This window comes from Lycium ferocissimum, unplaced genomic scaffold (genome assembly GCF_029784015.1).
Source record: "Lycium ferocissimum isolate CSIRO_LF1 unplaced genomic scaffold, AGI_CSIRO_Lferr_CH_V1 ctg2145, whole genome shotgun sequence".
NCBI lineage: Eukaryota > Viridiplantae > Streptophyta > Magnoliopsida > Solanales > Solanaceae > Lycium > Lycium ferocissimum.
In genome coordinates this window covers 34228-60695 of record NW_026719712.1, presented here as the reverse complement: position 1 = coordinate 60695, position 26468 = coordinate 34228, and the positions used below count along the sequence as shown (strand labels likewise).

The window sequence follows — 26468 nt, the reverse complement described above, 5'->3', positions numbered from 1 at the left end:
CCATAGTAGAACTCAATACATCAGTATGTCATTTTTAGAAAACATATGAGCATTGCAGATACCTATTAGTCGCCATTTGCAGCTGTTTCTTGTGCTTCCATAATTGCACTACCAGTAAATTTTGATCTTTTTAGCAAGCTTTGTTTGAAGGATTTGGATTTTCTGATACTGTTGCATTTAACGTAGGACACACAGTTTAGGCTACAGTTACAACCCAAGCCAGATTGCCCTTGGGACCACCTTCTCAAAAACACTTCCTCTTAGACCAAAAAACAAACACATCCTTGAATAGGAATACAAGAAGTAAAATGACACATTTCTTTTATTAGCTCGTCATACAGCCTGAAAATAATCAATCAGATTGTGGCAGTACAACTTCCCTGAATGAGATCTAGAATCACGGTCTAGCAACATCTTCTATCCAACAAGTAGCTAAATTTTTGTAGTACAATTCAAAATTACTATTTGAGCACCGAGAACCACCAAAAAAATGTCATCAGCCATTTATATGAGCCAGAGAAAATGCAAAAATACAAACTACAAATAAACTCCTTCTCAACAAACCCCAGCCCAAGCAAAGCCACTTTGCTGCTTCTTTTCAAGAAAAATAAAAAAGGTAAAAAGAAAACCCCATAGTCCATAGCTAGGTTGCCTACAACTAATCAGCAGCCATAAAAGGGTCTGTATCACCCAGATCAGCCATTAATGGTTCCAAATCTGCTACATCTTCATCTTCTTGGGCAAAGTAAGTGGGAAATGGAAGCGTTGATATATCTGGTTTCTTGTACACAGAATCTTTGATGAAAACAAAGTTACCTTCGGCTCCTGGAACCTGTAAAGGAACATTTAAATAATTGGCTGAGTTATCAACCCAAAGAACTGGACAAGGACTCATACTGAAGAATCCACCTTCTTTACTAGGGATGGCAGTGGGGCAGGGCGGGATGAAGGTTAACCTGCAAAATTTTAACCCGCACCGCTCCACATAGCTTTTTTTTTTCCTATTTTCTTCAGTGCTCATGCAAAGAAATCAAAATTTACAGAACAAAGTTTGGTTATAATCTTTCTTGTTGTACGGAGGTGTATTGACACAATTAACTGAACACAAATTAGTTGAAAATACAGTTTGTTTGCCATTAATTGGGAACCTTATTTTGCTCGTAATGCCCAAAAACGAAAGGAAGTGAGTGAGTATAAGTAAAAGAATGTGCCTCATATAAATTTTATTTTAAATATTAGGATAGAGTCATTATATATACATATCTGGAAAAGAAAAGAACTTGAATTTTATCTTCAAAATAACAAAAACAAAAGTATCAAGTTCAGGTTGCCATAGATGGACTAATTGGGAAATAATATTGATTAATCGAGTTTAGATAAAATGTAGCTCTCAATTAATTAGGATTAAGGATCAAAGAATAATAAAAATAGTGGTTGAGTTAATATTTATTTTCTTCAAATAGAACAATGATGAACTATGAAAAATAGCCAACAACGTCAATTGATTATCCAAAATTTTGGAACTTAGAATTCAACAATCACATATAAAGAAAATAAATAAAATCAACATATATAGGACAAGATCAAAGCATTTCCTTGGTTATCTCAGGATCATAAGGTCCTTGTTTTTTTGATGAAAAGGAACACTACAGTCCTAACAATAATAAGAAGGAAAAGGGTAGACTAGGAGAATCTGTTAGTTTAGACCAGCACCCAGCCCCACCGACTATGAATTCTAAAAAAGTTGTTTAAACCTGCCCCACATAAATTTAAAGCTGTTCCCCCCCGCATAGGTTTAAACCCATTCCGCCCCATTGTCATCCCTATTTTTTACAAGATCAAAACAGTGTTGTAGCCCTGAAGCGAGGCGCAAAACATGTTAAGCGCTTCGCCTTGCATAATGTGCGCTTTAGTGTCGTTATCAAAGGTCTAAGACATACCCTTGCCATTCAGTGCCTCCTGAAGAGGCAACACTAAACAATTGATACGTAAATGTTTTGCTTATAATATTAGTCTTGGACTAAACATATATTCGTTTTCTCCAATTCCGCCTTTTCCCTTTAAAACCCATGCTATATTTGCGCTTAAAGCCCCAACAGACCTTAGAGCTTTTTTGCGCTTTTTCGCTTTTGATGACACAGATCATAACAGTTTTGTTACAGTCCCATGTAAGAGATCTAAATGACGCCTTTCTCCAATTACACAGTTACTTCCAAGAGAGTAAGCTGAACCGCCCTAGTTCCCATAGTTTTTTTATAGGTAACTAATATTCATTAGAAAGCACATGCGGGAGGTTAATTTTTTAAAGCTGTCTCTCTCTCCCCCCTTTTTGGATAAGTTGCAGTTCTCTTTTAGTCAAGATGAGTTTGAACACAAAGAAGTTCATACGAAAGATTGCACAAGGAAGAGAATTATCTTTAAATAAACACACTGATTACTTTCATATCCACTAGTTTCAAGTTTAGAAAGAAACAAGGAGGATATCAAAATCTTGCCTGGCCTTTGACCCACATCAAGTTTCTGGCAGGATCAATCTTGTAGACCCAAACATTTTTAACAGTTCGTTGCACTCCACCCATGCGTCCAGGCATCTTTTTCCCTTTAAATACCTATTGAAGAAAAACAATAAATGTAAGCAGAAGCTTGTAACATTAACTAGATTACACAATGGCATTTTCCAAAAGCAACTGTTTGTTTACTTCAGTTCACGTGCTCAGCAAACATCAGTTAATCATAGAAACTTTTGGTGACAGTGTCAAATGCAACTTCTGCAATGCAAGTTATCTGCCGCAGATGAGAGGTTAAAGGTCCCAGCTAATTTAGAATGTCACAGGCTCTTGAGTATCGAGTATACTGTACACCACAAGGGGTCAAACTCAACGACAGGATGGAGGATTGCATGAGTACACTTCTAGAAGTGGCCCATAGTGTATTAGAAATTATGTTGCTCGGACTCTCCAAAAATATTGCAGCACCCGTGTCGGATTCTTCAAGAATGCACTACTTCTGGAGAATCCCAACGCACCGGTCGACATTTCTGAAGAGTCCAAGCAACATAGATTATAAGTAACCTGGCAAAGAAACTCATAGAGACAAGAAATAATTGCTATAAGAATGGTTGCTTTTTTGTAAGCTCAATCTGCCCAAAAAATGTGTGACGGGTTGGGTGGGGGTTTCAAAATTCTGTAAGTTCCACAACACACCCTAGATGTGTAAAACTCAACTCTATGAGCCCCCTATCTGTATTAACAACTCACCACAGAGCTAAATACATGCAAGTTTCAACTTATTTTTTTTAAAAAAAAAAAAAAAAAAAAATCTCAGCAAAGGAACTTTGTCCATGATATCGTGGATGAGCATGTTTTGGAACTTGTGAGCAGTAAATTTAGTTTCTAACTTGTCTTTGCCGTTGCATTGTGGATGAGCATGTATCGGAACTGTAAGGGTGAGATCAAAATGACAAAGTGGTGATAAAGGATTTAACAGCTCAAGAGATTATACAGAGGGGAAGTCCCAGCCGAAAATAATATAGAGAAGAAACGTATTTGAATTTCATTTTTGTGCAATTAACATGAGTTCACCTGGCCTCAGTGAGATAAGCCACATAACCTGCTTGAGTTGAAGCAAGTAAATGAAGCATCTAAAATGCAGGTCCTTTTTGACAGGCTTTAAAAGGTATTACATTGGGTAGTCATTACTTCCACTACTGAATGATTATACAATCAATAGACACACATAAATTGATCCAATCCATTTCAATAAACAAGATGTGGCTAGGAGGTCAAACGTGAAACACCAAATAATTTCCAAAACAAAAGCAGCACAGTAAAATGTAAAACCAGGGGAGTATGACAAAAACAAAAGTCTAGAAACAAAAAGGAAATGCCATCATGTCCAATATAAACATAAGCAAAAAATGTAAATTATGAAAATAAAATAAGATACAAGAGAATATCTTGAACCTTCAATGGGAAAATACACAAGTTACTCCCTCGATTTGTCCCGAAAATTTACTTACAACTTTGTGGGTGTTCCCTTACCCCTAATTCTTGTTTAGAGTGGAACTAGTACCTCCCTGCCAGACCCAAAGCCAGTTATGAATTTAGCAGTGAAAACACGTGCTCCATGTCAGCTTCCACGCAAGAAAATCTTTAAATTCTTTATCTTTCACAAAATTTCCCTCTTTCATCATCTTCCTCACCCGCACCTGCCACTCCCCACTCTTGACTGGTCTTTATGAGGAAAACCATCAGCATCTGACTGGTCTTTTAGAATGTTTTCCTTTTTACAGACAAATATTCTCCGCTCTCTTTCCTTCCGGATTGATCGGCCACCAAGTATCTGCTAGTATCAAAGACCATATAGCCATGTCGTCCCTCCTCAATCCTCTCACGTGCCAGCTATGGATAAACTCTAGTGGCATGCTCCAATTAATGTCTAAGCTGCTGAAGAACATACTCCAGAGACTTCACCAATATCCCCCATTTTCATTTTTTTGTTTTTGTTTAATCATATCTATCATCTTCATATCCCCTAGATAAACCCACCAACCCCCATATTATCTAGAGCTATTTGCACTTTATTCAATATTTACATATTGTAAGCAGCCCATAAAACATTTAACAATGACAACATATTTTATTTTACATTGTGGAGGAAACAATAGAAGGGGGGAACACGATTAAGCAATGTTCAACAAGTTTCGCTCAATTTCACTGTGCCAAATGACTACACAAGTTATTGCTAGAATATCTTCTGAAACTTCCACTGAAACATCAGTTAGTTATGAGTTCACACGATTTACTTTTTCTTCAAATAAGTACCACCAATTGCAATTAAATAACAGATTCACTTACATATCATGTTTAAAACAATTAATATGATATATCAAGCATGTTATTAGCATACAATTAGTTATAAGGAAGACCAAAAGAGCCGTGTAGCAAGTGCCAACATATTTAATTGCAAACATAAAACTCATCCACAATAATTTACTGGAATAAAACAAAGAAAAAGTGGAGGTAATACCTACCTTTCCTGGAGCATCTCTTTGACCTGTAGAACCAATACTTCTGTGAGATAATGAAGCACCATGTGATGCAGGCATACCGCTGAACCCCCATCTTTTCATCCCGCCCTACACACATGAAATTCCCCATTTTTAGTACAATTCATAAAATTAGATATACCCTCTGAGAGTTCATTTTGCATAATAAGAGGTGGAAAAGAAAGTAGAAAGGTGGTTCAATTTTGTTCCACAAATAAGACAATCTTTCTACCATTATCTAAGGCTTACATAGTTTATATCCAATATATATAACGATAGCAAGCGATACTACTTCCCGACAAACTACCATGAAGATGGGGAAATGTTCAATAAGCAAAAACATTGAAAAATTCAAGTTGTCTTTAACTTGGTTTATGAAAAATTCAACAAAGTGCAAAGACATGGTCTCAAAGACAATTTGAGATCAAAATATGAGTAATCCTCATCAAAGAATATCACTAGTGCTTATAGAAGTGCTCCTAGCAACAAGCACATGTTTACTATAACCTGTATGGATATCTTACTAGTGTTGTTTGATATATTACCAATTTTGTCCATAATTGCATAACTCTACATGACCAAAACATTCATCACAATTTCACAATCATTACATGCCACTTCTCACCATTTTGTTTAGCCTAATTACTTTTTTTATAACCTAATTACTATTAAACCATGATTCTCTAGCTCTCTTTTTATTTATCAAAATCAGTATTTTATAACTAAAATTAGATAGTAACTTAATCTCTGTCTGAAACTAGATGTCTTGATGAACTGTCTGAAGACATAATAATATTTGATCAGTTAGTTAAGGACAAATGAGTTCTTTCATATGCATTTCCCACATGTATTTTTACTTGTATTAATCCAAATTTGGTATTATGAAAGAAAGGTAGCTAAGTAAACAAATTATCTAAGAACTCTCCGGTTAACCAAAAAATTTGCTTTCCCTTTCAGCATTTTTATGGGCAAAGCCATTTCGTCATACTTTTCATTATAATATATACATATATATATATATATATATATATATATATATATATATATATATATATAGAGAGAGAGAGAGAGAGAGAGAGAGAGAGAGAGAGAGAGATTTAAAATTACTTTACTCTCGCTTCATGTTGCTTTATATTTATCAATTTTCACACCATGCATATTTTAAGGTAGTTTGAAATAATTAAACAACCCCTATCCGAATTTTGCGGAGCGCTTCATTGGACTACTTAGCTAGAGACTGATTTCAAGGAGTACATATGACTCTAGATAAGTTCAAACTTCAACTAGGGTTAAGAAACTTTGATGTGGTCCATAGAAAATTTCGAGTAGCTTCTGGATAAGATTAGTGTCGAGTGGTTGAGATGAGAGCCATTTCAATTTTTTGTTAGGGCAGCTTGTATATATTGATATTGAACATGAGAGTGGAACCTTGCCTTCTATTTATGAAATTCTAGGCACTTTTTTTTATCAAGAAAATTGTGTCAGAAGTTGGATTTTTACCTACGCCCTCTCACGAGGACCAGAACTTAGAGTCTGGCGCAAAATTTTCTTTTAATATTCTATAGTGTGGTGAGTAAGTACATAACAGGTAGAAAGAGAAATCAGTAAGACTAATCAAAGAATAAACAGAACAAGATTACTCCACACCTGAAAACCTTTCCCTCTTGTAATTCCAGCGACATCCACATACTGGCCCGGAACAAAATGGCGGACACTGATGCTTGTTCCAACAGGAAGAAGTGCATCTTCGGTAACAGGAAACTCCTTCAACTTTCTCTTCATGGGCACACCTTGTGCTCTAAAATGACCTACTTCTGGTTTTGTCAAATGCTTCTCCTTTTTGTGAGCGCATCCAACCTAACTACCACCATAATAAAGATCAATTAAACCATACCACAGCACAAGCAGTAATTTCATAGTCCACAAAGCCATTTTATTTATTCATTCTTTGTCAATTGGTAAAGAACTTATTCAACCAATATCAAGTGCGAAAGGCTAAAAACCACAAGATTTTCCATTTCATGATTCAAAACACATTCACATGGTCCTCACAACTATTACTATCAATCAAGCAATAATTACAAAAAATAACAAAGCTCTTTCAGTGACGCTTGTGAATCACGGGTGCAGATAAATTTAACTACAGCCATCCAGCACATTGATGGTTGAAGATTAGCATATCTTATAATAACACTAATTTCATTTTCTGGAGAGAGGGTGGGGGGTGGAGGCGTGGGGGTGGGTGGCGGAATCCGACCAACAAGTCAGTTTTAGAGAGCCTTCTTTTCTTACATTTTATAGGATAAAGATTCAGTCTTATGAAGATATTCCCTCTGTTTCAATTTGTTTGTCTTACTTCCCTTTTTTATTTTTATTTTAAAAAAGAATGCCTCTTTCCTTTTTTGACAACTCTTCAATTAAAACTTTCCACATGACATATTTAATACCACAAGATTAAAGGACATTTTGATACATTCTACATATATTTAATTTAAAACCACAAGATTTAAAAGTTTTTTTTTACTTTCTTAAACTCCGTACCAAAGTATCAAAATAGATTTCAAAGAGATGTTGGGTTGAAGGAACCTGTAAGGCGGTGATGCCTTCTTTTTCGGGGGTTTTGACTTGGGAAACAATGTTATCATCTAGCCAAAGGATGGAGATGGGAATGCGTTCACCCCATTTGTCCCATAGAGCTGTCATTCCACATTTGATTGCTATTGCACCTGTACGCTTGGAGTTTGGTGTCATTATTCCAGGTTTCCCTTCTATAATCCGCTCCACTTGGCTACTCATGCTTCTGCACTGACTGAATATGCGCAGATGAGAAATGAGACTTCTCGATAAGGCCGCCATTGAGGAGCTCAAGTCACCTCTCTTCACACCTGTTCAGTACTAACACTTTGATGTGTTGCTTATTACTGGAAACCGGAAAGGAGAAAAGATGAAACAAGATGGAGAAGAACGACCAGGGCTTTGCTGATGCTCCTTTTTTCCGTAGGGTTTTAGACGCTCTTGGTGTTGGGGTCACCCATTCTTTTTTGGGGTTTTACAGAGAAAATGGCAAAAATAGTCCCTTATGTTTTTAGTAGGTTTAAAATAGTTTCTTAAAGTATTATTGAGCAGTTTTGATCTTTTAACTTGTTAAAAGTGGGCACCTGTGATTCGTCAGATGATTACCAAACTCTGATTAATAATTCAATCAGGATTATTAAAAAAAAAAAATTAACGGGAACTCACAATTGAAAGTACAAGTTTGTTGTTTATGTTATTTTTTTATCTATTTCAAGAGCGTGGTGCAAATTTTCGAGATGCAATTTTTTTTATTTTTTGGTCTATTTTTTGCGTCTAGTGTAGCTTTTTGTGTTGCAGTTCATGATAGAAATTTTCTAGTATTTTTGGTTAAATTTTTCTTTCCACAGTTTGGATTAAATTCAAGGGAGAATAGGTAGTTACCCCCTCAAAGTAGGACTTTTTTTCTAAAGAGACTGTATTGGGTAAAATTTGTAGACTCCAAGTGGACGTATTAAGTGACGACACATGGAAAGAACGACAGATCAGATCCGAGTCACACAACGAGAGGCTCCGGGGAAACTTGCATGACCCCAGAGGAGTGGCGTGACATCTCGTTTCTGGGAACTAAAGAGTGTAAAGGCTCGGGGTATCGTTCTATTGCACCGGTCACACGAAGTTCAACGGTCAGACGTTACAAGAAGACTCCAGGTCTTCATCGAGTCTTAAATGAGCATTATTACCCCTTTTTATTAATATTTGGTAATAAAGGGAGGCACGATTCATGGATCGTGCACCTCATAGCTTTAATATAAATAGAGTATCACATTTCATTTTAACGGACATCTGAAATCTAATTGCAAAAGCAAGCACTCTTAAGCAATTTCTTAATATTAGCACTTGATTTATCTTGACAAAGCTTTGACAATCACTCTGCCTGGAGACTCTAGCTCGCAACTTCTCCAAGGCTCGTGCATGCTATTTACTTTGAGTATTATTAGTTTTCTTTACAATTATCTTACTTGTTCTTGTCTATTATTTCATTATTTTAGTCATATTGATCTACGTATCCATAACCACGTATACAAATTCAACTTTATCGATTTACGGGTAACTAGTTTGGCGCCCACTGTGGGGCCGGACAATTGTGGTATCATTGTGACCCTGTCTATTATACTAATTCTCTTTAGTTTTCTCTAGTAGAACCGTTATTTCAGTTATGACAAATATTACTGACGACCAAGCATGTCTCAACACCGAAAATGACAATAACAATGAGCAGCTTAATCTGAATGGCGTGCCTGCCCATGATCCAACAACTAGGGCCCAGCATACATATGGATCAATTGCCTTGAGGAACGATCAAAATCAACAAGTTATAGAGAAAGCAACTCCTACTGACGAGATCCCCAAGGAAGCGATGCAGATTATGAGGGCACAACAACAGTCGTTGATCGAGGAGATGGAACTCATGAGGCAGACTATGTTAGCACTTTCCGGCAACGTCCCAAATGCTGGAGAAAGAGGCACCGAAGGGACTCCCCCACTCATATAGTTAGGAATGACACATCTAGGGGCGATCGATCAGAAGGAAGAACCTTCGAAAATGGAGATGCATCGGGGAGCGAAAACGCTTCGGAGGACCCCTTTGGGGCATGGATCTTACAGTTCATGCAAGACATCAACAATAGGATGGACAAAAATACTAAGGAAGCAGAAAAGAATGTGAAGGAATTTCATGACTGGACGGACCAGATCTCGGGGGCACCACCGATTATCAAGGGCCTAGATGGGAAGAAGTATATTCAGTTGGCATATAAACCTGAGGCCGAGCCAGAGCTGATCCCAAAAAGATTCAATATTCTAACATCCCTAAGTACGACGGGACAACGGATCCACAGGAACACATAACGGCGTATACCATGGCGGTCAAAGGGAATGACCTTAAGGAGAATGAGATTGAATTTGTCTTAATCAAGAAATTTGGTGACACATTGGCCAAAAGGGGCCTTAACTTGGTATTCTCTTTTGCCCGAACACTCAATTGGTTTGTTTGTTAAGCTCGCAGATATGTTTATTAAGCCACGTGCTGGAGCCCGAAAGGTGCAAACACGAAAGGCAGACATCTTCTGTATTTATAAAAAGAAACCGAGTTACTCCGTGATTTCGTCATCCGGTTTCAGAAGGAGCGAATATTGCTGCCAGCAGTACCGGATGAGTGGGCCGCAGAGGCTTTCACCAAGAGTTTAAATCCTCAGATCTCAGACGCTTCACAAAAACTCAAGGAGAATCTATTGGATTTTCAAGCAACAACGTGGGAATATGTATACAATAGGTATAAGTCAAAGATCTGGGTGGAAGACGATCTGCTAGGAGAGGTCACTGGATGAACTTGGCATCAAGATTCGACGAGCGAAGGGGTTGGGTCGGACCGTAACTCATCGAAGAACCGGTTTCAACCATATACTCTATCGGAGAGGCCAGTGGTAATTAGGGGTACCGGTCCTTGGAAAGGTCAAATGCCGATAGAAAGGATGATCGTGGTAGAAGCAACTGGGGTCTGCAGAGGAGAGATAGAGGAGAGTCTCTTTGATCCCCTTCAAGGCGTACGGAATATCCAAAGCTCTCCGAATATAACTTCAGCATTGACGAGGTGCAGATGGTAGCCACCATGAGAACTAAGCCTGCGGCACGATTCCCTATGCTGCTCCGATCTGACCCTAATTCAAGGGATATGACCGTATGGTACCATTTCCATTGCACGAAAGGGCATAGAAGAGCGAACTGCAGGCATCTCCGGGAGGAGGTGACTGACTTTCTCAAGAAAGGACACCTAAGGGAGTTATTGAGCGAGAGAGGGATGAATAATTATGAAAAAAGTATGGGTACAAACGACCAAGTCGTGCCGACCGTCACACGTCAGGTAATAAATATGATAATTGGAGGAGCCGAAGTTGCTGGTACAACCTTCATGATGGAAAAAAAGAGAAAGGTGTCAGTTACTTGGGAAAAGATACCTCGTGAGCTTTCGGATGAAAATGGCATCACTTTCACCGAAGAAGACATAGAGGGGATCACATCGCCTCATAATGAGGCACTAGTAATCACTGTAGACATAGACCGTTTTCAAACTAAGCATGTCTTGATTGATCCAGGTAGTTCAGCCAACATTCGATGGAAAGTCGTAGAGAAAATGGAGATGTTGGAAAAGCTAATACTAGCCACTTGGGTCCTTTTCGGATTCAATATGGTGAAATGACCAAAAGAGATATTACACTACCAGTAAATGTTGGGGGAATGATCAAAGAGACCAAGTTCTATGTTATAGATGGTGACATGAGGTACAATGTAATCTTCGGAAGGTTGTAGTTACATGACGTGAGGGCAGTACCGTTAACATTGCATCTACTGATAAATTTTCCACTCCGAAGGGCATCAATCATATCTAGGAGGAGCAACCGGCGGCAAGAGAAATGTTTTCCATCATGAGCCAAAGGGAAAGGAAGAGTCAAAAGACGTCAAATAGTAATCACAGGAATCGGAGCTCGCACCCGATTCGGTCCCGCAAGTACAAGAAGCAACAACGTGACCCGAAGATGAGTTACCGGACAGGTATCTGGTTCCCAGGTATTTTCAAGTACCCCATGATTCATAGCAACTAAGTCAACGTCAGAAGAGCTAGAACAAGTTGGCTTGTATGCAGATCTCTTGGAGATGAAGGTATACCTGGGCACGGGTCTAACCCCCGAGCTCAGGAGTGATATTCTTGCTTACCTTAAAGCTAACCATGATTGTTTTGCTTGGTCCCATCAAGATATGATAGGTATACCCCTAGAGGTTAGCACACACAAATTTAGCCTGGATCCCAGCTTCCCACCGGTAAAGCAAAAGAAACAGCTTATAGCCGAGGTCAGAAACAAGTTTGTTAAAGAGGAGGTAACAAGGTTACTCAATATAGGGTCCATCTAGGAGGTAAAATACCCGAATTGGTTAGCCAATGTAGTTGTAGTACCTAAAAAGATAAATTTTGCATGTGCATAGATTTTAAAGATCTTAATAAAGCATGTCCGAAGACTCCTTCTCGCTACCAAGCATAGATCAAATAATTGATGCAACGGCTGGGCATGAGATAATGAGTTTTCTCGATGCTTACTCTGGGTATAATCAAACTTACTCTGGGTATAATCAAATAAGAATGCACTCGGAGGATTAAGAGAAAACATCATTCATCACTAACTTTGGCACTTACTGCTACAATGTGATGCCTTTCAGACTTAAAAATATCGGGGCCACCTATTAGAGGTTGGTAAATGGAATGTTTGAACAGCAAATAGGGAAAACTATGAAAGTATATATTGATGACATGCTTGTCAAGAGTCTTTGTGCAAGGGGACACTTAAATCATTTGCAAGAAATCTTTGTCATCTTAAGGAAATATAATATGAAACTAAACCTAGAGAAGTGCGCATTTCGAGTTAGCTGGGGGAAGTTCTTAGGTTCTTTTGTGTCTCAAAGGGGAATCGAGGTAAACCCAGAAAAGATCAAGGCGATTGAAGAAATCTCAGATACCTTGGACAATATAAAAGCAGTGCAACGACTAACCGGGCGGTTAGCGGCCCTTAGCAGGTCCAATCACGGTCATCCGAAAAGTGTCACAAGTTCTTCTTCCTATTGAAGAAGAAGAGTGAATTTGAATGGACGCAAGAGTGTCAACAAGCACCTCGAGACTTGAAGAAGTGCTTTTCTAGTCCACCACTGATGTGGAAGCTAAGGGCTGGAGAGCAACTCCTGGTGTACTTAGCCGTCTCAGAAGTGGCGGTAAGTGCAGTCTTAGTCTGGGAGGAAAAAGGTACACAATTTCCTATTTATTATGTAAGTAGGATTATGTTGGCGCCGAAACTCAATACCCTCACTTGGAAAATCTGGCCTTTGCTCTCATGATGGCATCTTCATAAGCTCAAGCCATATTTCTAGTGTCACCCTGTAGTAGTTGTGACGACCTTTATGCTTCGGAAATGTAACACTCCGTAAATCGGGGGTAGGTGTGAATATGTTTAATTAGTATTAATGGGACATTTTAGCCATATGAAGTCTTATCGGGATGAGTTTGGGTGGAAATAGTTGTTTCAAGATCAAGATGAATAGTGAGGTGCATAAGATTTGATAGAATTGACTAAGTTTACGGTAGGTCTAACTTCCATCCTGTTTACGTGAAGATCTGTTGGGAATTTGAGAAAACTTAAAACACAAAAGTTGTAGATCTTTGAAATACCTTTCCATTCATATATAGTTAAGCTCAAACGAAGCTCTGTATTAGGAGTTATGCCCATTTTACTGAAAATTATCTGTAGTCAGGACACCCGTGCGTCGCAACGGTGGCATGTGAATTTCATGTCTCTAAATAATTTTTGGCCCTATGCGCCACCTGTGCAATGCAGAGTTAGTGCACAGGCATAGGCGTGCTGTAGGATGCGACACACAGGTGCCGCACGACCCCCTTTTTCTGGTTCCGAACTACCTAAGCTTCTAACTTCGTCAGAACCCTTCCCCACTTTGTTTTGGACGACTTTTTGAGAGAAAACGACCCTAAGACTTCTCCAAAACATCTAAGGTAAGTTATTGATCAATTATCATCATTAATACATTAATCTAATATCAAATTAGCACTAGTTCATCCTTCAAAATCATAGATTCTTGAAAATCGAAGAATGACAAATTAAAGGAGACTCTGGGAAACTTCTTAAAGGTATGATCTTTGATCTTTAATGATGTTATTTATAGAATTTAGACTAGTGTAGGGTATTAGAAATAATAAGAATCCATGGGTGATTCATGGGGGATTTAAGCACACGTTTTTGGGCACAAAAAACCCTAGTTTTTCTATAAGGGTGGGAACTCTTAGAATTTGGTTAAAGTTCTAAACTTTATCATTATTAATCATTGTAGAGTGACTGTTGAACCTCAAAAAATGCGTTTGGTAGCATTATAGTGGGAATCGAGGTATGTCTCTATTCGAACATACTTTTCAACCTTTAAAATTGGTTTCTTTTGTAAGGTTTGTGTCCATGAGGGACAAGACCGCATTAAACCTTATGTGTATTATATTATATATATGTATATATGATTTCCCCTATAAAGGGATGATTGAAACTGAATTATAAATCTTTGAACTTTGAACATGAATTACCTTTATAAGGGATGCTTTAAACTTAAATGCGACGGTTTGGATATTTGAGTGTTTTGCCCTACGAACGGGTTTTGTTGAATTAAAATTTATTAATGATTTGAACTTGGTTTTCTAAACCGATAAAGAACATTGGTATACCCCTATTAAAAGGATGATGAACATAATCCATAATGAGTGATTCGTCTCCTATGCCATGGTTTGTGGTTCAACCATTATGCCATCATTCTATTGTTTCTGCTTGGCCTTGCTACTTAGGAGGAAGGGTAGTTAATATGGATCCTAGTGGGGTTAGCCTATCCATTCAGGAGGAAGAGTAGCAATCGAGGGTCGATAGCCCTAGTATGGTTCATGCCTAGCCATTTGAGAAGAAAAGTGGTCATTGAGGGTTTGTAGCCCCGGTGCCGTCTTTGCTTAGCTATTCAGGAGGAAGGGTATCCATCATGATTTGATAGCTCCGATGTGGTGCTTCTGTGCTGCTGAGGGAACCTTAAGTGGTCATCCCTTCATTATATTGATTTGGGCTTGTATTGGAATGTGTAATAGTTTGGTTGCCTGTGAGTGGCTTGTTGATGATCTTGAATTCATAAGTGAGAAGACTTAACTTGATAAATGGTATAATAAGTTGCAATTGATATATTTTTGTGCTATCAACTTTTACTAATGATGCTACTAAGGTTACTGACTAAATCTATCTTTGGATTTCAAACTATTTTTGAAAGAACTTAAGGTAACGAGAATGACTTAAGGATTCAAAGTGATTATTTCTTCATCATTGACTTATATTGGATATTCATGAGATGTTATCATTTGATTTTGAACTGTTTCTCAATACTATTTTCAATTACACTTATTACTTATGTATTTTGCTATATAACTATTGTCCTGGAGACACTCACTGAGTACCCAGTACTCAGGCATACCATTGTTATTTTTTATGGTGTGTTAGGTAACATAGAAGAGCAGGTTCATGATACACGTACAAAGTAGGAGAACTCGTTGCTTTCCAGATTATTGGTGAGCCCACATGCTTGTTTGTGGGACACCCCTCTATCTTAGTTTGTTGCTTTTAATTTTCGGGTTGCATCCCGAAGTTAGACTATTTATTCATTTATCTTAGAAGCTCCAAAGATAGATGTTATTACTGTGGGTAGTTGTTGAAGTCATCGTTTGACTCATTGGTGCTTTTTCTACATTTTACAATTGGTTATTTATATTAGACTTTTGCTAATTATTTTTATGAGTATGGCCATGTTTTCATTTAGCCCTAAAAGACTTGTTTTAGATAAATGCTGAAAGATTTAAAAGAGAATAGACGTTTATTGATCTTATAAGGTGCTTCCGGTATTGTTCATAGTATCGGATGCATGTTGCGTCAAGGTCGAGTTTGGGGCGTGACAGGAAAGCTTGCATGAACCTAAGCTTTCGAGCCGTCTGGCTAAGTGGGAAGTAGAAGTAAGTGAATTTGACATTGAATATAGACCCCGAACTACTATCAAGTCACACATCCTTGTTCATTTTGTGGCGAATTTTAGTCTGGGAAAGGTGCTATCCGCCGAAAAAGAAGCAACCTTGGTCTCGAAGACTGTCCCTAGGATTTGGATCTTTCACACTGATGGGGCGCCCAACGTAAAAAGAAATGATATAGGTATAATTCTCTGTACGCCATCAGGCGAAGTATTGAGACAGGCGATACATAGTGTACCATTAACTAACAATGAAGCTGAATATGAGGCTATGATTGCAGGTCTTGAGTTGGCTGGGGGCCTAGGCTTCGAGGTCATAGAAATAAAATATGACTCCTTGCTAGTGGTGAATCAAGTTCATAGCGTGTTTAAGGCAAAGGAAGAACACATGTTAAAATACCTAGAAAAACTTTTGAAGCTGCTCTCGCGATTCCAAGAATGGACAATGATATATGTTCCCATAGAAAAGAATGTGAAGGCCGATGCCCTGGCAAACTTGGGTTCATCTATTGAAGTCGAAGGACCGGATCGGGTCGGTGTTGCAGTTGCTAATTACTGAGCACTCAGAACAAAAGTGGCCCGGTAGACCATCATCGACGGAATGCTGCACTGAAGATGCTTTTTATCGCCTTTTGGCATGATAAATGGGTCCGGAAGAGGATGATTACGTGATGATAGAAGTACACGAAGAAATTTGCGGCAATCATTCAGGAGTAGATTCATTGGTGAGAAAGTTATTTAGAGCTGGATAATATTGGCCCAAGATGGATGATGACTCAAAGACCTTCGTAAGAAAATGCGAGAAGTGTCAATGCCATGCCCAATTGCTTCATCAACCGGGAGAGCTTTTACACCCGGTTGTTTCACCTCGGACATTCATGAAACGGGGAATGGATATAGTTGGATAGCGAGTTGGATCCAAGATCACCAAGTTCTTGAGGATTTGAACATCAAAAGGATCACCTCCTCTCCATATCATCTGAGTGCCAACGGACAAGCAGCATCAACTGATATCATCTAATTTAGAATAATTAAAGACTAAGTTTTATTCGAATTTTAGTATTTTTCTTTTGATAATGATTATTTTTACTTGTAGAAATATCCTTTCTAGAACAAGAAGAGAAAACCAAAAGAAAAAAAAAATCAAAGGAAGTAAAAATTTAAAAAAAAAAAATACAACTTGATGTGCTACAGGAAAATAGCTCACAAGGATTGTGCAGTAAGCTTTTCAACAAAGATGGGAATAAACATATAGAAAGACAAAAACAAAAGGCAAGTTGAAGGCTTGAGCACATGGGTCAATCTGCAACTTGATATGCAATTTGACAAAAAGGGTACACATGCCATATCATGTGAAGGCTATAAACATAGCTATTTCCTCATCGAGAGAGATACATGGGAAGGACACTTTGGTTCAACTTTTGTCCATCTCACCTTCTTCTTAAAAGTTCCTGTAACACCCAGTACCTTTAAACTAGGCTACGTTCATGATTCGAGACTTAGAAACCAAGACAGAGTATGTTGGAATTCGAAATTTCCTTTGTCACGGTGAAATTATGTCTTACGAAAAATTGTATGGGTCATACAATAATGTACGGGTCGTACGATAATGTATAGGCCGTATATGAATGGGCGTACTTCGTTGGAGAATTACAGAAGCCACTGGTTTTAGCCATCACGGTATGCGCAACAAAGTACAGGCCGTACTTCAAGGTACGGGATGTACCTTGAGCCCGTACTTCCCCCATCATAATCGATTGCTCACTGGAAATTTAATTCAATGAACGGCCACTAAGTACGGGCCGTCTATTGAGGCCGTACTTCCCTCGATGATAATCGATGCTCACTGGAAATCACGTCCAATGTATGACTAGCAAGGTACGGGACGTATTGAGGCCGTGCATTGCCCGCATCGGCCAGAAACTATAAATACTGGGGGATAGTTTTATTTTCCCCACTTTTCATTCTTCAAGCCCTAAACACGAAGTTCTTCTCTCCCAACCGTCGAGATACGTTAAGGTAAGCCATTCCAAGTTGATCCTAGCGCATGTCCATGATTTCTAAGTAGGAATTCATCGTTCATAACCCAGGGTTTCAAGAAAACCCAATTAAAGGGATTCAAGATTTAAGCTTTAGGATTCTTCTTCAAAGTTTAGATTTTTATTACAATTTTGGAGCGTTACCCGGTATATAAGGCTTCTATCTACGTGTGGGAACATCATTTTTCTTCCCCATGCCACGTTCTTCCATGATTATACAAGAGTTCACCAAAAATAGGATTTTTAGATAAGTTCATGATAAACCCTAAGTCCATGTACCATGATACACTATGTTTAGATTAATCGTTCATTGTCGGATTCCTAATCTTCCATTTTGGTTATTGGAAATTCGTCCGTAATCCATGAAAACTCATACTTTGCATTCCATGGGTTCTTACATGCAAGTTCTTAAATATTATGCTTATTTTCATGAATATCTTACATGTCTACACGTTTTCATGCAAGTATATCGTGTAACTATATCCATGTTATAATACAAGTCATGTTTTATGAAATCCATGGGCTTCTAAGCCAATTATATCCATGTTCATGTTTTGGGAGTTGCACGAATTACCGAGAAGGCTCAAGTAGCACACGAAACTACGTTAGCCACCGTAGGATAAGGATCGCTCCGCCCAGTTAGGATAATCCCTTCATGTTATATTGATTGGATCCTTTCATGCTATGTTTATATCATATACCCCCGGCAAGGTATGAGGGCTCTGCTGGTTGTTCAGGTACCAGACTCCACGTACCCACATGGTGATTCATGTTGTCGGTTATATTTTTGCTCTCTCCACTTAAAATGTTTTTACTCATGATATAAATATAAGTATCAATGTTCATGATCAGGTTTCAGTTTCAGTTTCAGCTCTCATCATGTTATTTCATGTGCCATGTTTATTTCATTCAGTTGCTTTACATACCAGTACATTCAATGTGCTGACGTCCCTTTCTATTGCCCGGGGGCCTGCATTTCACTATATAGGTACGACTTACAAGATGACGCATCTGCTCAGTAGGATCATCCACGTATCAACTTTTGGTGAGCCCCATCTTCTTCGGGGTTTAGTCATCATTTACATTTATGTCAATTATAGTATGCAATTAAGGTATGTTGGGGGCTTTTTCCCAGTAGTTATGTTTAGTAGTTCAGACTCATGTTAGAGGTTTCATAGACTAGTCAGTTCAGTCGGGTTATGTCGGTTATTCAGAGCCGTATAGCCATCTTTGGCTCATTATTTATGACATTCCATGTTTAGGATCATCATGTTTTAAGTATATTCCGCTCATGTTTATGACTCACGATGATTCAGCAAGCCATGTGATTCGCTCGGTCACATATAGTAAGGGACCGAGTGTCGTGTTACGTCCAGGCTATGATTCAAAAGTTCATTAGAAAGAGCTAATTGGCTGAACCAACAACAACAACATACCCAGTGTATTCCCACAAGTAGGGTCTGTACACAGACCTTACCCCTACCTTGTGGGGTAGGGAGGAATTTCGTTTTCGGTAGACCCTCGGCTCGAAAGAACACATTAAGATAAAAGGAAAAAAAATATGACAACAGAGTAGCAAAATAAAAGAAAAATAAGAGACATATAGTAGTACACCTTGAGAAAAAGAATCTACACGATTACTAACTAATACTACTAATGAGGAAAATACTCAGGCTACCTACTAACCTACTATCCTAATCCTCGACCTCCATACTTTCCTATCTTGTGTTAGTCCTCAGTAAGATGGAGTTATGTCATGTCTTGCCTAATCACCTCACCCCAGTTCTTCTTCGGTCTACCTCTACCTCTCCTAACTTCTGTTATAGCCAACCTCTCACACCTCCTCACTAGCGCATCCACACACCTCCCCTTCACATGCCCAAACCATCTCAATCTCGCTTCCCTCATCTTGTCCACCACAGGAGTCACTTCCACCTTGCCCCGTATAACTTCATTACTAACCATATCCATCCTAGTACACCCACACATCCAACTGAGCATTCTCATATCCGCTACACTCATCTTCTGGACGTGAGTGTTCTTGACTGGTCAACATTCTTGTTACACCTCAAAAATTTCATGTCGTTGTACGGTAAATAGACTAACGCAAGCTTAAGGTGAACATGAGGCCCTTATGATTATAAGAAGGGTATTTTCTGGCTTAAAAGCGCATACAATAAGATTTTGAAGTGATAAAAATTAGTGAGACTAAGTTCGTCAAAGGAAGGTGAGGTATAAGTTGTGGTTGGGGAAGATTTTGCAACTATCGAGTTAAGGATTGATTGGTAATGCCTTGGAGAGGAGCTATGACGATATTTATATTGTTAATGAAGTGTTAAATAAGTGTTAAGAAGGTTCCATAAGGATTGGAGATCAAACGAAACAACGAGATTAACTTCGGAAAAATGGAGTTATACGACCACTTATACGGTCCGTATAAGGGTCCGTATAACCTTAACAAAAAGGGAAAATCCCTGATGGTGGTATACGGTCACTTATATGGACCGTATAAGTGTCCGTATAACTTGATCAGGACAGCATTTTTTTCAAGTATAAATATACGTTCCAAGTTCTAATTTCTCATTTTTCTTATTTCCCCCACCTCTCTCGAACTCTAGAATATTCCAATATCTTATTAACACAAATTCAAGGGAGATCAAGGATCAAATATCAATAATCAAAGGATATCAAGTGTAGGGGTGCTCATTAGGGTTGCTAGAAGTCAAGAATCTCTTTGGAGTTGAAGTTAGGGTTTTCTCCAAGTGAAGTATTTTTATCCAAGGCTCATTCCTAGCTAATCAAAGATGTTCATTCCATGCTATTAAGAGTATTGAGTGGTTGAATGACTTAGATTGGTGAAGAAAGTGGAGTATGGAGCTCAAATGTGGAAACAATGGTATTCTTGAATAGTAGTTTGACATGAATAATGATTCTTGATATGTTTTGAGTAAAATATTGTTGTAAATGATACAAATGACATTAAAGAAGTATTATATGAGAACGAACACGGTGTTATGCCATAGTTATGGTGATGAATCATTTTGGTAAGGAATTGTGAGAATTGGATAATGTTGAACTTGAAGAAGTTATTGATTATGATATTATGAATGTTGTTATGGATGTTTGGGAGTTTTTATATTATATGGAGGAAGTTGTAAAAACAAAGGAAGTGCTCTCCAATTTTCGTTAGCCTTTAGTCGTCTTAGCTTAGCTTCAAGTATGTTCCGTTTATCTAATCTTAGTACGAATTCTCTTGAATGTAGAATAGTGAACCTGGAGGGAAGCATTTAGTCGACAAGGCTAGAGAGGCATAAAGGTATGTAAGGCTAGTCCCAAAGGCATGACTCTTATAATGTGATTTCTTATCCATATCCCCATGATCTTCTTACGTCGTAAAAGATGGAAGTTAAAGGTTCTTAAGAGCTCCTTACGAGATATGTTCTATGATAGTGATGATGATAATGATGTCTTCATGAGCTTGAGAATCTTATGTTTAAGATTCATTGATGTTATTCCTTGTTGTGGCCTCACCTCATGATACTAGTTCTTTCAAGGTGAGGCATGGCGATGATGATGTTCCATAATGTAATTGGAGGGTCTTGACCTTACGTCACTCCGATAGATTGATAGATTTTGTTTGAGCTCCCATGCATGCATTGGCTTATGTATATGTAAGATTACACCGCGCCTATACGGCGGGCGACCGCTAAGGCGGGCGGCTTATGGATGATTACACGCAGTGTCTGTGTGCCCAGCGGCACACACTAGTGGGCGGCATGAGATGGTTACCCCGGACGCGGGCTAATGATGTTATTGATTCGGACGAACTATGTATGTATATGTGATATGTTTAAAAAGGTAAAAGTGAGCATGCGTGATTCCGCCCTCAAAAGGCAAGCGATTCTGATTATCTTTTCTTCTTATGCTTTACATATTTCCTTATTATGTTATCATATATGCCTTACATACTCGGTACATTGTTCGTGCGATGTCCTTTTCTTTTATGGACGTTGTGTTCATGCCCACAGGTAGACAGGGAGACGGCGCAGACGCTTAGGAGCTTACTCAGCAGTTGTATAGGAGCACTCCACTATTTCGGAGTTGGCACATCTTGGTATATTCTTTTGTGTATATAATAGGGCATGGCGGGGTCCTGTCCCGTCCTTATGATTTCAGTCTTCAGTTAGAGGCTCGTAGATACTTATGTGTAGGTTGTAGGTATTATGTGACTTCTTCATTGTAGATCTTGTACATCATTTTTGTAGTCTTATGGGCCCATGTTTATATATGTTTTGGGGGATGTTTGGAGATTATTCCATGATAAGTTTGTGTTGAGAATGATATGTGCCAGGCTGAGTATGATAGTCAATATAATAAGCGGTGCTCGGTAGTCAGCTCCGGGTACTCGTCATGGCCCCTAGTTGGGTCGTGACAATTCTGCACCATACAGCAAAGTCGGCCTAACCATCACTCTGTAGAATTTACCTTTAAGCCTTGATGACACATTCTTATCGCACAGTATCCTGGATGTGAGCCTCCATTTCACCCACCCCGCTCCAATGCGATGAGCAGTATCATTCTCAATATCTTTGTCTTCTTAGATTATCTACCTAAGATACTTGAAACTATCTTTCTTTGGTAGGACTTGTGCATCGGGCTTCACTTCCACCTCTGCCTCTTGCGTCACGCCACTGAACTTGTACTCTAGATACTCTGTCTTAGTCCTGCTTAGCCTGAAACCTTTAGACTCCAGGGTCTATCGCCAAACTTCCAGCCCATCGTTAACTCCATCACGTGACTGGACAATGAGAACTATGTTTACAACTTCTTCTTTGGTTCTTTTGTCTTCTTTCATTGTCCTTGGATTTTTGTTTAAAGTTTCTAAGCAAATAAATTAAGTGTAGCTCTTGCTATTTCAAAATAACAGTTCTGAAATTAGTTTTTACTCCGGATTTATAATTAAATAGTGAAAATTATTCATCTCGGATATATCTTTCTATTTTATTATTTGATGGAAAGGACTAATTCTTGTAGTTGTAACTGTTCTACTATGGAGTAAATTTTCTCGTGTTGAGAAATGACGAAACTTGATACTTCATTATAATGTAGTAATTGTTCTTCAATTTCGTATATTTGGTCTGAAACTTTTTATATATAGTCGGCTTCAGCAGTTGATGCTACTTTAGTTTGCGACATTTGTCTATTTTATATTATGTCTTAAATTTTACTATTTTGTAATCGAAAAAGGAAAAGAAGTAATATGGTTAATCGTAGTATAAATAAGTGATTGTCGCAATCTCATCTACCTGCTGCTTGTGTAACTTTGATTACAAAAGAAAAGATTTGTAATCGCAAGAGCAATTCTAATATTAATTAGTTATAACAAGAGAGTTAATCGAAAGTGGCTCGCTAAAAAGAGCATGTTTCAGTGCTAGTATATATTTCAAATACTTAATATTGCTTATTTTGAGAGTTAATTTATATAATCACAAGAGTACAATTAATTGATCAGCTTAAGTGATAATATGTAAATGCTAATCGCAAGAGACATTTGCAAGATCTATGAGAAACAGAAAATTTGGAGAACAAATAACTCTATCTTATATTTGAAATATCAAGTGAAGTCAGGGTCTCAACACTCTTCATCTTATTTGTGAAAAGAAAAATATATTTTCTCTAAGTTCTGTTTGTAGAAGTAATCATTGTACCATTCCATTCACCTTCTTATCTTCTCAAATAGTAATTTAAATAAAATTTATTTGCAAGATTAGATAAACCAATTCCTGCGGACTGACATCTTTCTATATTAAAATTTTTGACAAAATACGCGCATAAAGTTTATATACATCAGACACTCGTCAAATTTTCGGCGCAGTTTATTGGAAGAATCTACTTTAGATAAAATTATTTTGTTACCATTTGAGAACAATTTATTTTATTATTAATTGGTTAACTTGTGTGCAAAAGTGAAGGAGGTATATGACCCGTTCTTCATCAAAAGAGACAGTCGACCTTGATCCTGAAATAAACAAAACTTTGAGTCGATTGAAGAAACTAGCAGCAAAATACGGTCAAAGCCTTGACATAAACCAAACTAACATGGAAAATAATTAATATCTCCTAATAGAGAAGACAATCAGAACCCTATCACTGAAGATCAATTTGATGAAGTTGAACCAAGGCCAAACAGATTACTGAGGGATTATGCTAGGCCAACTTACATAGGAAGGGCATCGTAAGATGTCCTCCCGGAGCCACCCATAATTTTGAAATCAAGCCGGCCTTGATTCAAAGATTAAGAATAATTGACAGTTCAATGGACTCTCACAAAAAGATCCTAATACTCAGCTGGATGATTTCATGGAAATCTTATAGCCTGTTTGGCCAAGCTTATTTTTACCCAAAAGTACTTTTTTTTCTTTCAATAAGTGCTTATTTATAAAAATATTGAGGTATTTGGCCAAGCTTTTGGGAGAAAATAAGTGCTTCTGGGGAGTAGCAGAAGCAGTTTTTCAGAAGCTAAAAAAATAGCTTTTGCCCAAAAGTACTTTTTTTGAAAAACACTTTTGAGAAAATATACTTAGAAGCGTGTCTTAAAAGCCTGGTCAAACACTAATTGTTGCTCGAAAGTACGTTTAAAATTAATTGGCCAAACACAAACTGCTTTTCGCCAAAAGACTTTTGAAAAAAAAAAAAACACTTTTCAAAATAAGCTGATTTTAGAAGATTGGCCAAACAGGCTATTAGTTACCTTTGGAAACAATAGAATTCCAGATGACGCTATTAGATTAAGAGTATTTCCCTTTTCACTAAGGGGAGAAGCAAGAACATGGCTCAGGAATCTACCAACAGGTTCCATTCAAACATGGGCTGACATGACTTAGAAGTTCCTGAACAAATGTTTCTCACCTGCAAAGACTACTAGAATGAGACAAGAAATTAATAACTTCTCTCAACCTGATGCAGAATCTGTTTATGAAGCTTGGAAAAGATTCAAAGGACTTTTGAGAAAGTTTCCACACCACGATGTACCAGATTGGCAACAACTGATCACTTTCTCCAATGAAATAACACCCACCTCAAGAAGTATTGTAGATATAACAACAGGTGGCTCACTCACGAGTAGAACCACTGAAGATGCCATGGCTTTTCTAAATGAAATTGCTAAACATGCAAGTCAATGGCCAACTGAAAGAGCTCAATCAAGATTGTCAGATGGAATGCACCAGATTGACTATGTCTCTTTATAGCTCACCAGCTAACAAACTTGGCCAAAAAGGTAGATGTAATGCAAGCACAAATACTGAAATCACAATCACACTCACTATGTGATTCGTATGGAGGACATCCGAATCATGAATGCCAAAATGGAGAATTTATTAACACCGTTAGACATTATAATAGAAATAATAACTATTATAACACCAACATCTTTAACCCCTATGGGCAATGTTACATCTCGGAAATTTCGAGTCGTGTGAATCATGAGTAGACTAGCGCGAACCTAAAATGAACATGAGATCCTTATGAGATTAAGGAGAGTATTTGATAACTTTAAGTGAGTACCTTAAGACTTTGAAGTCATAGAAATATATGGAACTAAGTTTGTTGAAGGAAGTGAAATGTAAGTCGTGCTTGGAAAGGTTTCGCTATAATTGAGCTAGTATTTATTTAGTAATGTCTTGAGGGGCTGCTGTCGGGCCTATTGTATGGTTAATGAAGTGTTATGCAAGTGACAAGAAAGGTTCCGTGGGATTGGGAGTCAAACGAATCGAAAGGAGCAACTTTTCGGAAGAGGGCACTTTGACGGACCATTTGACGGACCGTATAATATTTGACGGTCCGTCAAATGGTGGAGCACCACCGTATAACGATTCGTGAGCTGTGCAAGATAGGCGGTTGTTGACGGTTCACTTTGACGGACCGTATAAATTTTGACGGTCCGTCAAAGTGGGCGCAGAATTGCCGTCGGGTTTTTAAGTCACGCTTTATATATTTCGTTCCACTTCATTTGGACATTTTATTTTCCCAAATTAGATCCAAGAGCTCTCCAAAAACCCTCTCTTCAACTCCATAAACTAATCCAAGACAAAATCCAAGAGAGATTAAAGATCAAGAGGCAAGAATCAAGATATCCATGTGGTAGAAGTCTTGCTAGGGTTAGTAGACTTCAAGAATTCTTTGGGTATTGAAGCTAGGGTTTCCATATAAGTTGATAGATTGCTCCAAAGCTCATTCTTGTGAGATAAAAGGTTAGTCTTCATGCTTGTTTCATGTTATCAAGAATGCTTAGTTGTTGAACAACTCGGGTAGAAGGAGAAAGTAGAAGATGAGTTCTAAATGTAGTTTTCATGATGTTTTTGAGTAGTAAGCTAACTTGAGTCATGATTCTTAGTATGACATGGATATAATATTGTTATGGAAGGTAATAACGGTGATGAGGAAGCGTTCTATGAAAAATGTGCAAAGGGTTGGTGTGAAGTTGTTAGTGTAAGTTGAATGTGAGAATGAATATGGAAGACTTAATGGAATGTGACTACTTGATTATGATATCGTAGATATTATTATGGTTATTTGGGAGTTGTTTTGTAGTATGGTGGAAGTCAATGAAATAGGGGAAATGCTGCCCAATTTTCGTTAACTCATGAATTGTTCTAGTTTGGATTTAAGAGTATATTTAAGGATTAACCATGGTATGAATCCTTCTAAATGTAGATTTT

The 26468-nt window shown here is 38.0% G+C and overlaps 1 protein-coding gene and 1 non-coding gene across 2 annotated transcripts; both read right to left on the bottom strand.

The window, feature by feature from the left end:
- Window positions 1-295: 295 nt before the first annotated feature.
- Window positions 296-8111, bottom strand: LOC132043121 (large ribosomal subunit protein uL3m-like). Its single transcript, XM_059433603.1, has 5 exons — window positions 7634-8111; window positions 6695-6904; window positions 5033-5137; window positions 2496-2609; window positions 296-832 (listed from the first exon to the last, which is right to left on the bottom strand). Exons 1-5 carry the CDS (start codon window positions 7901-7903, stop codon window positions 659-661), a joined length of 873 nt encoding a protein of 290 aa, XP_059289586.1. The 5' UTR covers window positions 7904-8111; the 3' UTR covers window positions 296-658.
- A 16560-nt stretch (window positions 8112-24671) lies between these two features.
- LOC132043127 (small nucleolar RNA R71) lies at window positions 24672-24778 on the bottom strand. The gene has a single exon (XR_009411675.1). It is a non-coding gene; the product is annotated as a small nucleolar RNA R71 (small nucleolar RNA).
- Window positions 24779-26468: the final 1690 nt, after the last annotated feature.

Bases quoted from the DNA above. Each gene is read 5' to 3' on its own strand.
- LOC132043121 (XM_059433603.1), bottom strand. From the start codon at position 7,903: ATGGCGGCCTTATCGAGAAGTCTCATTTCTCATCTGCGCATATTCAGT. The intron at 5,138-6,694 runs GTGTGGAGTAAT...TCATGTGTGTAG, and splicing joins CAAGAGGGAAAGGTTTTCAG to GGCGGGATGAAAAGATGGGG. The intron at 2,610-5,032 runs GTAGGTATTACC...TTTCTTCAATAG, and splicing joins AAAGAGATGCTCCAGGAAAG to GTATTTAAAGGGAAAAAGAT.